Source organism: Brachionichthys hirsutus, chromosome 23 (genome assembly GCF_040956055.1).
Source record: "Brachionichthys hirsutus isolate HB-005 chromosome 23, CSIRO-AGI_Bhir_v1, whole genome shotgun sequence".
Taxonomy (NCBI): Eukaryota; Metazoa; Chordata; class Actinopteri; order Lophiiformes; family Brachionichthyidae; genus Brachionichthys; species Brachionichthys hirsutus.
In genome coordinates, this window is record NC_090919.1 from 6822513 (window position 1) to 6839179 (window position 16667).

Genomic DNA, 16667 nt, shown 5'->3' on the forward strand with positions numbered 1-16667 from the left:
TTAGAAAAAGTGGGGTGTTTCTTTGTCACTTATCCTGTTGCTGAAACTGACCACATGAATGCTTCAAGGAAAACAAAAATATGTGTGTGTATGTATGCATATATGTATATATATATATACTGACGTACCCCGGTGAGCATATTGAGTCACTTCCTGTTTGCTTGTTTCACAGCTTGGTTGTGTGCTCTTTGCAACTGAAAAATTATTCATACTTTCTTTTCCCACATAAATGTGATAGCTGCTTGTAATATTCCTTGATAGTGGATTAGTTGCACCAATTTCACACATTTTTTGGCTAGTTTCCTTTGGTACTGTTAAAATAATTTAATAAGCCAACTACCGAACAGCTGATCGCACCGCTAGTTCGCGATGGCTTCTCCTCTGTCTTCTTCACTGACAGCAAAACGTGTAAGAGGTGTAGTTTATTTGCTATGTTGGAGGTGAGGCTAAATGATTTAGGGGCCCGGTTCTGCACCATAGAAGCGAATCCAGTAACGGTGCGGACCAAGCCGTTAACCGTCTCCCGGCTGCTTCTGAGTAGCCGGAACACCAAGGCGGCTGGGTGACTGTTCGGAGGAAGCGTAGCCCGAAGCTGTGCTGTCCTCACCACCGGGGAGAAGTCATTCCTGTGCTGCGCCGTGCAGCTGCCCGCTGCCGTACCGCACGGACACACTGCACACAGGGGTGTGTTCAGTCTTCCTGGACCTCCTGTAGTCCACTATGACCTCCTTGGTCTTGCTGGTGTTCAGAACAAGGCTGTTCCTCGAGCACCACAGCATCAGGTTCTGGACCTCCTCTCTGTAGTGGGTCTCATCGTTGTTGGAGATGTGACCCACCACAGTGGTGCCGTCAGCAAACTTCACAACCATGTTTGTGGAGTGGATGGCAGAGCAGTCGTGGGTGAAGAGGGTGAAGAGAGCAGGGCTGAGAACACAGCCCTGGGGGGTCCCAGTGTTCAGGATCAGAGGGGAGACAACATTGGGGGCAGACTGGTGAAGAGCTGGCAGAATTGGCAGGCATCTCCACTTTTATTTTCAGGAAATCTCTCCAGCTCTGTCGGGTCCCTCGTCTTTGGAAAGACTCCATCATCGTGCCAGTGCCCAAGATTAAAAACCCCAAATCCCAAAATGACCTTCGCCCTGTTGCACTCACCTCCCTTATCATGAAGGTCATGGAGCAGCTTATAAAGGCAGAGATTTTAGATTCTACTCAGAGCAGTTTAGACCCTCTGCAATTTGCCTACAGGGCAGGGAGGGGGGTTGAGGATGCTGTTAATACCCTACTCAACCTGGCTCTGGGTCACCTGGGGGGGGTACAGGCTTTTGCTCGTCTGCTTTTTATTGATTTTTCTTCTGCTTTTAACTGCATTCAGCCGCACATGTTAGCCCATCGTCTTATCAGCGCACACGACCTTGACAGGGGTATAGTGAGCTGGTTAGTTGACTTCTTAACTGACCGAACACAGAGGGTGAGGGTGAACGGGGTTTTATCCAACGTACTTTTATCCTCCACTGGCGCCCCCCAGGGCTGTGTCCTTTCACCACTTCTGTTCATCTTATACACAAATGAGTGTAAAAGTCAGCATCAGGACAGACACCTGGTTAAGTTTGCTGACGATACAGTGATCGTGTCACTTCTTGGTAAGCAGGACACCGATCACGGCCCGGTGTTGAGTGACTTTTTAAACTGGTGTGAGAGATCATTGTTGAGCATTAACGTTAAGGAAACAAAGGAAATGCTGATTGATTTTAGGAGGAAGCCCCCCCCAATCCTCCCTGTTTTTATTCATGGTCAGGCAGTGGAAACGGTACAGCAGTACTAATACCTGGGTACCATCGTGGACGACAAGCTGTCATTTGAGGCAAACACAGATGCTGTTTGTGCAAAGGCCCACCAGCATGTACTTTTACCGGAAGTTGAGAAGTTTTATAAAGATGTTTTATTGAGTCTGTTTTAACCTTCTCTTTTATTTGCTGGTTTGGGTCCCTTACTGTGAAGGACAAAAACAGGCTGAACAGCATCGTTGAGAGGTGCAGCAAGATGGGGGGGGGGGGGTCAGCTTCAAGGAGCTCTCTGTCCTGCACAGAGCCAGGGTAAAAAAGAAAGCACAAGCTGTCCTGGCTGACCCGACTCCCCCGCTGGCCTCTGAATACAGGCTGCTGCCTTCCGGTCGTCGGTACTAAAGTGCAGGACAAACAGATTGAAAAAGTCATTTCTTCCTGCATCCATTGGTTTTATCAACAGCCTTTTATGACCAGCTTTTATTCCACTTGTGCACTTTTTATGTTTTGCTTGTGCGTTGACTGAATTGTGGTGTGTCTCTGCTGGCTGTGAAACGAATTGCCCCTCACGGGGATAATAACGTTTTTCTGATCTGATCTGAGGATGGGGTGTCTCCTATCCTCACCACCTGGAGGCGGTTGCTGAGGAAGTCCCTGACCCAGGAGCAGAGCGGTGGCGACAGTCCCAGGCTGTGGAGCTTCAGAGCCAGCATGTCCGGCGGGACGGTGTTAAAAGCTGAACTGAAGTCCACAAACAGCATCCTGACGTAGGTGTTAGGCTGCTCCAGGTGAGTCAGGGCCGAGTGAAGTGTCAGCGAGACGGCGTCCTCCGTGGAGCGGTTCCCCCTGTAGGTGAACTGCAGGCTGTCCAAACTAGCAGGAATGGCGTCCTTGATGTTTTTAAGGAGGATCCTCTCGAAGCACTTCATCACCACCGGAGTCAGAGCAACAGGGCGGTAATCGTTGAGGCAGGAGATGGATGATTTATTGGGTAAAGGCACAATGATGGAGGACTTAAGGCAGGCAGGGACGGTGGAAAGGTTGAAAATGTCCAGGAAAACCCCTGCCAGTTGGTCAGCACATGACTTCAGTGTCCGGCCTGACACGCCATCTTGTACGTTCGTACGTGTTCATGATAAGTCTTATACGTACGCAGAAGTTAAATATGGAGTTCCACAGGATTCAGTGCTTGCACCTATTTTATTCAAGCTGAATGCGCTTCAGTTAGGTAACATTATTAAGAAACACAGCATAAATATACACAGCTATGCAGATGACATGTGTGTGTCGGCTAATTCTCAGACTGAGCTGGTGGTCCGGAGAAGGCAATGCATCTTCTAATTGGACACTCCACTGCAGATTCCTCCAATATTTGTGGAAAGTTGTCTGCACGATCAGAGCTTATCCTACGTTGAGCTGAAAGTGATCCCTGACTGTTTTGCCAAATCGGTCTAAAAACAGAAGAATTTACCTCTACTATGTAAATACATAGACAAAAATATATAATTATTTCTTATGAGATATTAAATCCGTTTTGTTTGGGGGTCGCCAATGTTGCTTGCGTCGCAAGCATTCTGGGTGTGACGTCTTTTGGTTGCAGCACCCAGTTCACTGCTATTGTTTAGCATGGCAGTGATCTTTTAGATGAAGACGAAAAGGTTTAGAAGAAGAATGGGCAGGGTGAGCTCAACATTATCAACACGATGCCACAAGCCCCTCGGTGCAGAGAGGTTTGCGGGTCACACATGCACAGAGATGCGGTTTTGAAATTCAAAGATTTCCAGAGTATGTCCACTTAATGATAAATTATGTGAAAATCTTTTAAACACTTGGATGGCATCCAACCGGAAAGCACAAGTGACAACAACAGTTTCTAGTCATGCGGGTTGCAATTTCAAATACAGAAGAAAGTGAAAGGATGAACTGCAATATGATTGAATATGCCATTTTTATTCAAATCTACAGTTGCAGTGAGACAATCCTGTGTCATTTGTGAAAGCCCAGTTCTACTGCTTTACGCCGTTGTAGACGCACTCAGTCCAGGTCGGATCCGTCTGCCTTGTTCTGTTGCGCAGGCTGGCATTTAAAGCAGGGTAATCCAGGGTGTCTTCAATTTGGAAATGCTGGTTTAAAACACAACAAACAAATTAAAATTGTGGTTTTTGATCGGGACGACATGAGGGAATTTTCTGGAAAATTTCAATCATTTCTGCATTTCGTGTCTGCATGTGTGTGTTGTTTAGTGTCGGGGTGTGTGTGTGTGTGTGTGTGTGTGTGCTGTTGAGTGTCGTGGGTGTGGGCGTGGGCGTGGGCGTGTTGGTCGCCCGATGGTTGACTCGCTGCGCTCGTCAACTCGTGTTTGAGGATCTCTGTGTGTGTGTGTGTTGTTTAGTGTCGGGGTGTGTGTGTGTGCTGTTGAGTGTCTGTGTGTGTGTGCGTGGGTGTGTTGGTCGTCATCAAAAGCATGGCAAAGTTGGATGCCGAGGGTTGACGAGCTCGTCAACTTGTCGTCTTCTGCGTTGCAAAAGCAATAGCCCCGCCCCTTACGCCTAACAAGCACAATCATATCTCGTTAAACGTCTGAAATGGTTTGCTCACCTCCGCATCTCCTCTGGGCAGAGCCGAGCATCTTTCTGGAGACGCTGGTTGTGAAAGAAAAAAAAAAAAACATTACTGTGATGCAAGTTTTTAACCCTTTAGGTTTGCATAAAATGCTAGAAATAATCTTAACCAATAATCCATTCACATTTGTTGCGCCGCACTCAATCTATATACACACCATTTAGTCTAAACAGGAAAATATTTGGTTGAGCCAATATTTCCTCTTTGACTCAAAACAATGCACGAATATGTTTCTTATTTATGGTAAGTATTGGTTAATTTTAACTTGAGAATTACATATTCTCCTGGACATTTTGGAGAGGACACTTATCAGGATGATGTTCAACATAAAAGAGATGAGCAGAGCTGCCACCAAGGGATCGAGGAAGCGGTCATCATTTCTCCCTGTGAAGACAGATTCTTTTCATAAGTACTCATTAAAAGGTAAGTGAACAAGTATCATTACAGCCACCAACCTCCCACGTCCAGCCTCATTCCCTTTCCGAGCAGTATCTCTCCACATGAAGCCACAGCGCAGTAGTACGTTCCAGAATCCGACTGACTCACATTTGCCTTTGGTAAACTGTACACACAGCTCTGAGCTGGAGACTCGCTGCTCTTTAAACACTGAGTACTGTTCTGTGTGTCGATGTACATGATTCCCAAATGTGAGTTTCTGGAATTGTCTTTGAACCAGTAAACACTGTGTTCTCCGTCACTTGTTCCAGGAACCACTGTGCAGTTCAGCGTTATAGACTCTCCTGGCCTCACGGAGTCCGGGACCTGCTGCTGGATCAAAGACCTGCGACTCGACTCTGAACAATCAGACATGTTAGGAGGAAGTACTCAATGAAAATGATATTTAAAATAGTTTGACATGTGCATACCTTTCACAAGCAAAAATATCCCAGTATAAAAGTCAGTGACTGTAATACTGGTCCGCCCACAGTAGTACATGGCTGAATCTGAGTCTTGGACCTCTGAGATTTTCAAATGGTAGAAATCCTCTCCTGCATTAAGTGAAAGCCGCTTGTCCACTTTAAACTGGTTGTGGAAGATGTTGGATTCGGGTAGATATTTGTAGTGAGAAGATATTAGTTGCGGTTGCCCTCCTGCGATCTGTTTATACCAACACAGGTAATTGGCATTGTCGAAGAAACACGGCAACGTCGCATTGTGTCCTCGGTTAATGTAGATCACAGCACCGCCTAAATCACAAAGTTACCACTGTTAGTTTACACCGTTAACAAGTTTTAAAATGTTCTCAAGAAGAACTCAAGGTGCATTAATGCTGCTCAGTAATCTTTTTTTTTTTAGTAAGAAACATATCGAAGGCAGTGACTTACGGGCTCTAAAGAGAAGAACCAAGAGCACATGAAACGCAAACATCCTCCACTGTCAAGTGATCGCCCGGGATGATGGCGGTTTCAGTAAATGGGTCAGACATGAATGCTTCAGCAGAAAAGGGTCCTGGTTGTGCAGAGTGGGTGTTAATGCTCACACTAAAGGGAGGTGAGAAGCTCTGATTGCTACAGTACATCCTAATAGCGAGCATATTTTGTTTTTTCCATTCATGGATAGCGCTTGTAGGCTTTTCTTTGACCTTCTGCTATTAACTATCTTGAGAATATTATCGTGATGTTTTTTGCCGGACTTCATTGCAGTCTGAACTCGTTGACAAATTAGAAATTGTCTGTATAACACATTGATTTCTGCACTGCTGGTTGAGATTTCCTGACTGAATGCAGCACGTCAGCAGCAGTAGCCACTTCAGGGTCAGCTGTTATTTGGCAGCAATCAGTAATCAATACTGTAATCTTTGGATTGCAGTACTGCGCAGGAAGGAAAAGGAAACTGTGACCCTCAACGGATTGATACATTGGAAGAACATGGCTGAAATGAAATCTGAGTGCAAAGCCTACATTTCCCACAATGCACTTCAGCAGTGGATTTTCATTACACCTTTGTAAACGGATAGCATTCACTTTTTTCTAACAATATCTCAAATTGAGTTTTGCTTGTTGTGAAAACTACATTAACAAATTAAGTGTAAACTTAAAGTGCTGCAACCTTGATTCTACTGACGAGGAGAATGGAAGTTCTTCTATTGCAGCCAGAATCTGGGTGTCGGACTCAGAAAGGAACTGACTGCTAATGTAGAGACATCCTGCCTGGAACCGCAGACAGATGTTCTCAGAGACACACTCTCTATAGCTACACCTCTGGCTAGCTAGCAATCCATCTGTCTCATGAATAAGCCTCAAATTATCAGAATAAATGCTAATTAATTTGTTCTCATCATACTTTAATCTAATTAATTCCATGAATAAATGAACATGAACAGCATGAATAAATAGTGGCCACGCCTTAATTTCACACGGCTCTAGGGCAGAACAAGAAATGCTAGAAAACAGCTGGTTGATCATTTTTATGTACTTTTATCGAAATTGAAAACCATGTGTTTGAACAAGGCACAATTTGTGCAATATATTAAATTGGAAAAGGACATCTGTATAGATTTGGGACATATACTTGACCCCATTGAGTAGATTGTGGCTCCATATATAGAGAAAGGCTCGATCTGACCCTGAAACCTCAACACTGAGCTGTGCGACGAGTCGGAGGTTTGCAGGTCACGCCTTCTGTGTTCAAACCGGGTCTAAAGTTTCCTTCAGTGGAAACTTGCTTGCAATATTTCACACCACTTTCGCAAGGGAGTCAGAAATAAAATTTGCATGCTGAGAGCTGCCAAGTTTACAGGGTGTAAAACCGCTGAATATTTCTGGTGTAAAGGAGATGTCATTCGATCAGAGGAGCTTTTTGAACAAGTTCAAAGGCAAATTGACTGAAATAGTTTGAAGACTTTGTCTTCCGCTGTTCAGCAATGCTATTTCAAATAAATGATGTAAAGCATATGGTTTTTGGGCTATGAATTCCCTGTCAAAGAATGGTATTGGTTCCAGATTCGGGCGGGGGGGCAGAAGGTTCAAAACTTGGTATTGAAAATGTCAATCAAAACCAAGAGCTGTACATGACAGAGGGTGATTCTGCATAAAGATTTAGAATTTAGATTTTATATTTATGACCTCATGCTTTCTACTTTCACGGAATTGTGATTGTTGCACACAACCCAGAATAAAAGATCACAACAGGACTGTCAAATAGACAACATCCACTTTGCAACAAAGTTGATGCCATTGTGAATTAAATCCTCAACATGTGTATACTTCAGAAATAACAATAACACAAGCTTTAGTTCCCATTTGTGGATTAATGAGGGTGATCAGGATTTCCAGCATCAAAAAAGTAATTTGTTTTTTCCTCAGATGAAATCTTTCTCAACAAAAACACGGATGGGTTGATGCTACAGGGAGAAATGCTATTGCTGCCTTCATAGGAATATAAAGAGTAGCAACTTAGTTCAGTAAAATCCACGGGATTAATGATCGTATTTCCACCTGTTTATGAGAGACACAGTGACAGCTGCTGTAAACGCTGCCGGTATGAAGTCTGAAAGTTGCGTGAATTTTGGTTCTCAAATCCCAATTTTATTTCTACCCTCATGTTTTATCTTAAAGTTAGGGAGTCGACTACTTCTTTAGATTTATCCCTTTGGTCGTTTTATGAATGCCTTCTACTGTAGTTTGGATGGACTTTTTTTTGCATTGTGACATTCAATTATGTCCCTAAACAAAGAAGCAAGTAGCAAACAGATGCCCAACCCAAGGAGAAAGGTACATGACGTACTTACCCTGTTACCTTAAGAAGGAATTACATTTTTCGATAGGAACATCTAGAACATATTTTCATGACATGCTCCGTTATACAAAGACCAAGATGAAATTTATGTGGTTTTATTGCTTTACAGTGAAGTCCACACATTCATCTTATGTGTTCTTGATCTTATTCCTTATTTCAAACTCACAGCTGTATAATGTAGATATTCCTACTTTTTTTTTTTCTAATAATACCTAGATATAAGATTTTTTTTAATAATCCTATAATCCTACATTATAGGATCCTACATTATATTATTGCTAGGGTGTTAGCCTAGCAATGACATCTATAACCGTTTGCACAACATGGTACTCGCTATGAGGTAAAACCAATATGCTTAATGTATGAATAACGATAAAATAATCGACACAAAAATGACCTCTGCATTGTCCACGGAGGCAGCCAGAAATCTCACCTGAGATTCTGAAAAGTCATGCAATGCTGTGATTCGACTGTCTCATGTTCAGAAATGAGCACATTGTAAACAGAAACGTGATCTTTACCTCTCGCGCTGGCAAACGGAAAGGCTCCAGTCAGGAAATATACCAAGACAAGAGCGTCTACAGAGCAAGAGAGAAAGTTCTTAGTGGGGGAGCGATTTCATTTACATGAAATAACAAAGTTACTCACCTTCAAAGTCCAGCTTTGCCCCTTTTTCTAGCAAAATGTGTCCACATGAGGCAACAGCACAGATTTAGCAGGACTCTGGTTCTTTGCTGGCATGTTGTAGATACAGGTGTGTGTCTGCGAGTTGGCTTTGCCATTACACGGAACATTTCTGCCTCTGTAACCGGATGGGATGTAATTAGGCAGGCAGGTGTGGGAGGGAGCACCTGTGGCCCATGTGCCACTCATTGGGGGGGGGGGGGCATATAGGTGCTTCCCTTCCCTCGTTCCTGTCTTTGTGTTTTCCCCGTCAAAGGCAGGTTGGCCATAGACTGTCACTGTCTTGTCTCTCCTTTTCTTTTGTTTGTAGAGTGTTAAATAAATATTTTGAATTGGTAACTGCCGTGCTGGTTTTCACTGTGAGCGGACCTGTGGGTGGGGAAACCCGCTAAAACAAGCAGGGAACCGAAGGAACACAAAATAGGTCTTTAGGTTGAAAGGCCTAAAGTGGCGTTGTTGGCAACACAATCGTTTAGCCCCGTATGCCCAACGCTACATTTTGGCGTTGTCGGCGGGATCACAATCCAGCACGGCATCGGTAGGGTTTTTTGTTTTTTATTTTTTTGAGACAAGCCAGTGGCTTTGGCTGCAGACGACCCTTCCAGGGACCCTTGGAGACGACCGCCAGGACACTCCAGTGCTGGAGCAGGAACTGCGGGACCTTAGGGGCCGGGTGACGCAGCTTCTGGCAGCGAATGGTCGTCGGCGAGTGGAGGGGGATGCGGCCCAGGCGAGGCCGGAGCGTGGACATCGGCATGGCGGCGTGGCTGGATGGGCGGAGCTGGATCGGCGTTTGGATCGGCAGCTGGAGTCGGCGTGGCTGGAGTCGGCGTGGCTGTGTCTGATGCCCCTCAGAGGATGGGGAACGACCAGGCGAGGCTCAGCGGGAGAGCCAGACATTTGGGGGAATCACCAGCGGGAAGAACAGACTGAGGGTCATTCCGGCTGTTCTTTTGGGGCCGCATATTGTGGCGTACGCTGGTGTATTTGGGGCTCAGGTGCTGACCTTCGGGTAACGTCCGTTTTTTTACTGTCTGTGTTTTTTTTTATAAAACCATTTTGGGTTTTTTTTATGATTTATCGGTGGGGCACCGATAACTCGGGGGGGGGGGGGGGGGGAGAATGTAACCGGATGGGATGTAATTAGGCAGGCAGGTTGGGAGGGAGCACCTGTGGCCCATTTGCCACTGATTGGGGGGGGCCGCATATAGGTGCTTCCCCTCCCTCGTTCCTGTCTTTGTGTTTTCCCCGTCAAAGGCAGGTTGGCCGTAGAGACTGTTTGTAGAGTGTTAAATAAATATTTTGAATTGGTAACTGCCGTGTCGGTTTTCACTGTGAGCGGACCTGTGGGTGGGGAAACCCGCTAAAACAGCTTTAATCACACCTTGGATCTGGTTCTCACGTATGGTATTGATATTGATCAATTAATCGTATTTCCACTGAACCCTTTTTTATCAGACCACAAGTTCATCACTTTTACGTTTGTATTATTGGACTACGTTCCATCAAACAGAACTGCCTTGACTAGATGTCTGTCTGATGGTGCTATTGCTAAATTCAAAGAAGTGATCCCATCAGCATTAAACTCTTTATCAAGCCTTAACATTACTGAGGAGTCGTGTGGTAACTTTAGCCCCTCCCACATAGATCATCTTGTAGGTGGTGCTGGGGACTTGATGCGCACGACGCTTGACTCCATCGCCCCCTTAAGAATTAAAAAACTAAAACCAAAAAGGAAAGCTCCGTGGTTCAATTCTGAAATTAGATTGTTAAAACAAACATCCCGAAGACTGGAGAGAAGGTGGCGCTCAACTAAATTGGAGGAGTCTTGTTTAATCTGGAAAAACAGCCTGAAAATGTACAGGAAGACGCTCCGCAAGGCAAGAGGTGCATATTACTCATCTCTAATAGAAGAGAACAAATCTAATCCGAGGTTTCTCTTTGACACCGTAGCTAGGCTGACACAAAGCGCCAGCTCTGTTGACCCTTTTGTCCCGATAGGTCTCAGTAGTGAAGATTTCATGAACTTCTTCAGTACCAAAATCGAATCGATTAGGGACGTCATTCATCAGCGTCTGCCTTCGTGTGGCATTGACCCCTCCCTGAGTGATGGAAGTAGAGATACGGCTGTTACTCTTGATGGTTACTTGGATAGCTTCACCCCCATTAACTTGCAGCAAATGAGTGCAGCTATTGCCTCATCTAAACCGTGCTCTTGTCTCTTAGACCCGGTCCCAACTAAGCTGCTTAAAGAAGTCTTCCCCTCAATCAGTATTGCTTTGCTAAATATAATTAATCTATCCCTACACACAGGCTATGTACCCAAGTCTTTTAAAACAGCAGTCATCAAACCGCTTCTCAAAAAACCAACATTAGATGCTGATGTCTTGGCTAACTATCGGCCAATTTCAAACCTTCCATTCCTGTCAAAGCTTTTAGAGAAAGCAGTTTCCAGTCAGCTGTGTGAATTCTTACAAGACAATCAGTTATTTGAGGTTTCAGAACTCATCATAGCACAGAGACAGCATTAGTTAAAGTCACCAATGACCTTTTAATAGCGTCTGATAATGGACTTGTCTCCGTGCTTATTTTATTAGATCTCAGCGCAGCCTTTGACACAATAGATCATCAGATTCTGTTACAGAGGCTGGAACAATCTGTTGGTGTTAGAGGATCTGCATTGAACTGGTTTAGATCATATTTATCTGATAGATTTCAGTTTGTACGTGTTCATGATGAATCTTCTACGTACACTGAAGTTAAATATGGAGTTCCACAGGGTTCAGTGCTTGGACCTATTCTGTTCACGCTGTATATGCTACCCTTAGGTAACATTATTAAGAAACACAGCATAAATTTCCACTGCTATGCAGACGATACTCAATTGTACCTGTCCGTTCAGCCAGACAAGGTCGATCAGTTGGTTAGACTTCAGACGTGCCTTAAGGACATTAACTCCTGGATGACCGAGAACTTCCTGTTATTAAATCTAAATAAAACTGAGGTTCTGGTTCTTGGGCCAAAGCATCTCAGAAATGTCTGTTCTAGTGTTGTAGTTGAACTAGATGGCGTCTCAGTGTCCACCAGCACCACTGCCAAGAATCTGGGTGTAATCTTTGATCAGGACCTGTCATTTCAGTCCCAGATAAAGCATATTTCAAGGACTGCGTTCTTTCACCTTCGGAATATTTCAAAAGTCAGGCACCTACTAACCCGAAAAGATGCAGAAAAAATAGTCCATGCTTTTGTGACTTCCAGACTGGACTACTGCAACTCCTTACTGTCCGGCTGCCCAAAAAAGTCTATTAAACATCTCCAGCTGATCCAGAACGCAGCAGCTCGTGTTCTAACAGGAACCAGACTGAGAGAACACATTTCCCCTGTTCTGGCGTCTCTGCATTGGCTTCCTGTTAGGGAACGGATTGAATATAAAATCCTTCTACTTACTTTTAAAGCCCTCACTGGCCAGGCCCCTCCTTACCTTACAGAGATGATTATCCCGTATTGCCCCACTAGGACCCTGCGGTCCCAAAACGCTGGCCTGCTCGTGGTTCCAAAAATTTCCAAGAGCAGACAGGGGGGCGGAGCTTCCAGTTATCAAGCTCCTTTATTGTGGAATCGGCTCCCCGTTTTGGTTCGTGAGACAGACACCATCTCTATGTTCAAGAGTAGATTAAAGACTTTCCTTTTTAACAAAGCTTATAACTAATCGATGCAGTAATCGGTATAATCAATCTGCTGTCATTAGGCAGCATTGGTGGCTTAACATCATGACACACTGAGCTCCTCCCCCTTTATCTGATTATTTATGTTATAAATAGATGTGTGCAATATGTCTCTATTCCCCGTAGTCTTGTTCGCTCTCTCCCGCTGTTTGTCCCTCTCTCTCTTTCAGGTCCTTCTGTCCGTGGTGCTGCAGAACCTGGACCTGTGTCCCTCAACACTGAAGTCCACGTCGCTAGCATTAGCATTTAGTTTTTGTCTGCTCCTGCTCTGTCTCACTATCACTTCCCTATCCATCTCCTTGACTCGTCTCCGACCTGCCATTCTCTCTTTCTCTCTCTTTCTCTCTCTCTCAACCCAGCCGGCCAGACAGATGGCCGTCCACCATGAGCCTAGGTTCTGTCCAAGGTTTCTGCCCGTTAAAGGGAAGTTTTTCCTTGCCTCCGTTGCTCTTGTGGGTCAAGTTGGGTTCTGTGTTTCCCTGCAGGTCTTTCCCTGCTAATCCTGTAAAGTGCCTTGAGATGACTTTATGTTGTGATCTGGCACTACATAAATAAAACTGAATTGAATTGAATTGAAACCGAAGGAACACAAAATAGGTCTTTAGGTTGAAAGGCCTAAAGTGGCGTTGTTGGCAACATTTCGTTTAGCCCCATATGCCCGACGCTACACCTCCGTGGGTGCAAATGAATCCTGGATGAGATTCTTCTCCTTTGTTGAACCAGTGAACACTTTGGTTTCCATCATAGATCCCAGTTTGGACTGTAGAGTTTAGACACAGAGCTTGCCGGCTGCAGGGTCTCCAAAACTCTGCTTATATGCGTGATGTGTGTGGTTGTTTCAAGGGGCTCTTGTACTAACAAGGGTGAAAATGGAATTTCCTTTTGTGTTTGCAGAGTAAATGAGTGTGAAACATAATGGCAATAAACATTACTCTTAATCTGAGTCTGACAAAGGGAGAGTTTATCTGCAAAATGTTCACTGTTTGTCAGAGTGAAGATCCGCCTTCTAGAAAATGAGTCCAAAAGTGTTAAACAATGAATAAGAGCCATTTGAGGAAACAACAAAGCGAGGAGAAGACCTCTCCATCTTAGTGGTGATTACATTTTAGTGGATGCGTGGATCAGGGCCAGCATCTGGGATTTTTTTTAAACAAGGTTTGCACTTTCAGAATGCTTTTGCCATGTGTGTGACTTTAAATGGCTCATGGAGCGTAACTCTATGGCATCACATCTTGTGGCAGTTTTGGCACTATTTTTACAATCGGTTTTGTGGGGATTGTAGTTCCCCAGACCAAACCTTTATTTTTTATTTCTTGCAATGCATTATGTATTTTAATTTTGATTTTTGTATGTACAACTCTCAATATAATTATTTGAGTTGATCTTTGTCACACTGTGTTTCTTTTGTCGACTTGTTAACTGACATGAGACGTTCATGTAATGGTGATATGAGAAATGAAAGACCGGGGTGTTAATGTGGTGCAACTGGAACAAACAAACCAACAACATCTCAAATAAAACCACAGTGACATCCTGTCAGAGGGTTTGGGGGGGGGGAACTTTTTAGATAGTTGTCTACGAGATTTTAAAACATGTAAGTCTCTGAGGAGGAAAACAACAAAAATACAAGAACACTTTTTTTGAATACTAAAAATATTAAATGCTTTCATTTTTTTATGAAAATACATAAATAAGATGAATAAAGACCGACATCCCTAATTAAATTTGGCTTGTTGTGAAAACTTAAAAACAATATTTATTGCAGAATGAAATGTTACTCTCTCATAGCCTGAATGGTGTTTGGGGCTTCTGAGAAAAAGTTAAAAACTAGAAAAGAACTCAGAGAGCGCAGACCTCCGCCGAGCAGCTCGTTCCCCTCCTAACTGGATCTACACCGTCCACATAGTGACCTGGATCATCATCAAAAGATTCTAAATTGTTCTTGGTATCTTTATACACCGACCGTGAAAAGTAAAAGTGAATCAGAGCTGATGTGTATTTTCAACTGATTTTTGAATCTGTAAATGGCATTTTTAAAGTTTATTCCTGATCTCATTCTGGATCATATCCAAAATACTTTTTGCCAAGACCTATCTTCAGATTTATTTGATCAAGATCCATCCAGCAGTTTTTCCATAATTCTACTAATAAACAGACAGACAGAGAAACGCTATCAAAAGGAGAACCTCCTTTGCAGCGGTAATGAGACTTCAAGGTCCCATAGTAAGTATGTTTCTACACTATTGTTGTGATTTTGGGTCCTTATCTCCCCAAAAACAGCAAAATAAACCATCCAGTCGATCCTTTGTAGTTTGCGTAGGTCTGTAATCACCTCCTGAAACGCGTCTGGAAGAAATCCAGGAAGTCTGGCTTCCCTGCTTCGGCTGCAGCCACCACGACCCGACCCTGGATAAGCGTTTTGAAGATGGATGGATAATTCACAGCATTTTTATTCCGTCCTGAGTTTATTGGGGGATCATCGCGCCGTGTGTGTCTGTTTCAATGATTGTGAACTTGCCATATATGTAGTCCTTGAACTTTGTACACGCGAAAACCACTGCGAGCAGTTCTTTTTCGATCTGTGCGTAGCGAGTTTCCGTGTCTGAAAGAGTCCGAGACGCATTCGCGACAGGCTTTCCATCTTGCATACATGCTGCGCCAAGTCCATAACAAGAGGCATCACAGGTTAATGTCACCGGCTTCCTCACATCAAAGCCTGACAGAACCGGTGACCTGGATAAGCATGGCTTGAGATTGTCAAATGCTTGTTGGTGTTGTGGGGGCCAGCACCATGCAGTGTCTGAGCGGCGCTGCGATGTTGCTCAGATTTGGAATGAATTTCCCCAAATAGTTCACCATACCAAGGAAACGTTGCGCTGCCAGAGAATCCTGGGGCTGGCATGTTCGTGATGGCTTCAGTCTTCGTGGGGTCAGCCTTAAGACCTTCCTTTGTGAAGATGTGACCTACATAGCAAACCTGATCTAGACGAAACTTGCACTTTTGCGGGCTGAGTCTGAGTTTGATCTCTCGTGCGCGGTCAAGTACCTTCTTCAGATTTGCATCATGTTCAGCAGCATCATGACCTCCCACGAGTATGTCCTCAACTATAATGGCACATGGATAGCCAGCGAACAGTTGTTCCATTGAGCGCTGGAAAACTTCGCTTGCTGCGTTTATGCCAAACGGCATCCTGAGAAACCAATAGCGTCCAAAAGGTGTGCTAAATGTCGCTAACCTGGATGACTTCTGATCTAGCTTGATCTGCCAAAAAGAATTCTTTGCATCGAGCACTGAAAACAAAGTTGCACCTGACATTTGGGTGGCGACTTCCTCCACGCTACGCATCGGATAGTGGGGTCTCTTTAAAGCAGTGTTCAAGTCTTTGGGGTTAATACACAGCCTTACTTCCTCTTTGTCTCTTTGATGTGCCGCTACCATTGCTGAAACGCAGTCCGTGGGCTCAGAGACGGGGATGATGACTCCTTTGTTCGTCATCTTGTCGAGTTCAGCTTTCACACGATCCTGCATTGCCAAGGGAATGCGGTGCGCCGGACGTACAACTGGTTGCACAGATGGATCCGACGTCATGGAATAAGTTATCGGCAACTCTCCCAGCTCGTCACTGAACACATCCTCGTATTGCTCTTTAATGTGTTTGACAAAGTCTGTTTTAGTCTCTGCACTGACCTGATGAACATGAGGGCTGAGGGTGAGAAGATTTAGACGCATACATGAGCGAAACCCCAAGAGTGGTGTAACATCACGCTCTACAAGGAAGAAAGATAGCGTCTGTTGTTTTCCATCTAAATGACAAGACAGAGTGATGAGGCCTGCAGTTTCAATTTTGCAGCCTCCATAAGCCACTAGATTCGTATTCTCGCCACACGGGATGACGTTCCCTCCTGAAATCTGTTGGAAAGTGTCTTTCGCCATTACATTACACTTTGCTCCTGTGTCAATTTTCATTTCAATCGGTTTGTTGTTCACATGCAGAGTGACAAAACCCTCGTCTCGGTCCTGTGCCGGATCATCCACTGTGTTCACAGATAATCCATCAACATACAAAGTGTCATCAGTGTCAGCCTGCTCAGACTGCTCTACCTCCACCTGATGAAC

At 44.4% G+C, this 16667-nt stretch overlaps 1 protein-coding gene across 1 annotated transcript; it reads right to left on the reverse strand.

Moving 5' to 3' along the window:
- Window positions 1-3748: 3748 nt before the first annotated feature.
- LOC137911788 (uncharacterized) lies at window positions 3749-9582 on the reverse strand. The gene is made up of 7 exons (XM_068756172.1): window positions 9435-9582; window positions 8790-8816; window positions 8663-8719; window positions 5270-5590; window positions 4859-5197; window positions 4663-4787; window positions 3749-3904 (listed from the first exon to the last, which is right to left on the reverse strand). The coding sequence occupies exons 1-7, from the start codon at window positions 9580-9582 to the stop codon at window positions 3788-3790; spliced, it is 1134 nt and encodes a 377-aa protein (XP_068612273.1). The 3' UTR covers window positions 3749-3787.
- Window positions 9583-16667: the final 7085 nt, after the last annotated feature.

What these genes read in the sequence shown, in the direction of transcription:
- LOC137911788 (XM_068756172.1), bottom strand. Translation starts at nt 9,582, where the DNA reads ATGCCGATGTCCACGCTCCGGCCTCGCCTGGGCCGCATCCCCCTCCAC. An exon ending in CCTGGCGGTCGTCTCCAAGG is followed by an intron (nt 8,817 to 9,434) that starts GTCCCTGGAAGG and finishes ACATTTTGCTAG; the next exon opens with AAAAAGGGGCAAAGCTGGAC. An exon ending in GATATTTTTGCTTGTGAAAG is followed by an intron (nt 5,198 to 5,269) that starts GTATGCACATGT and finishes CTGATTGTTCAG; the next exon opens with AGTCGAGTCGCAGGTCTTTG.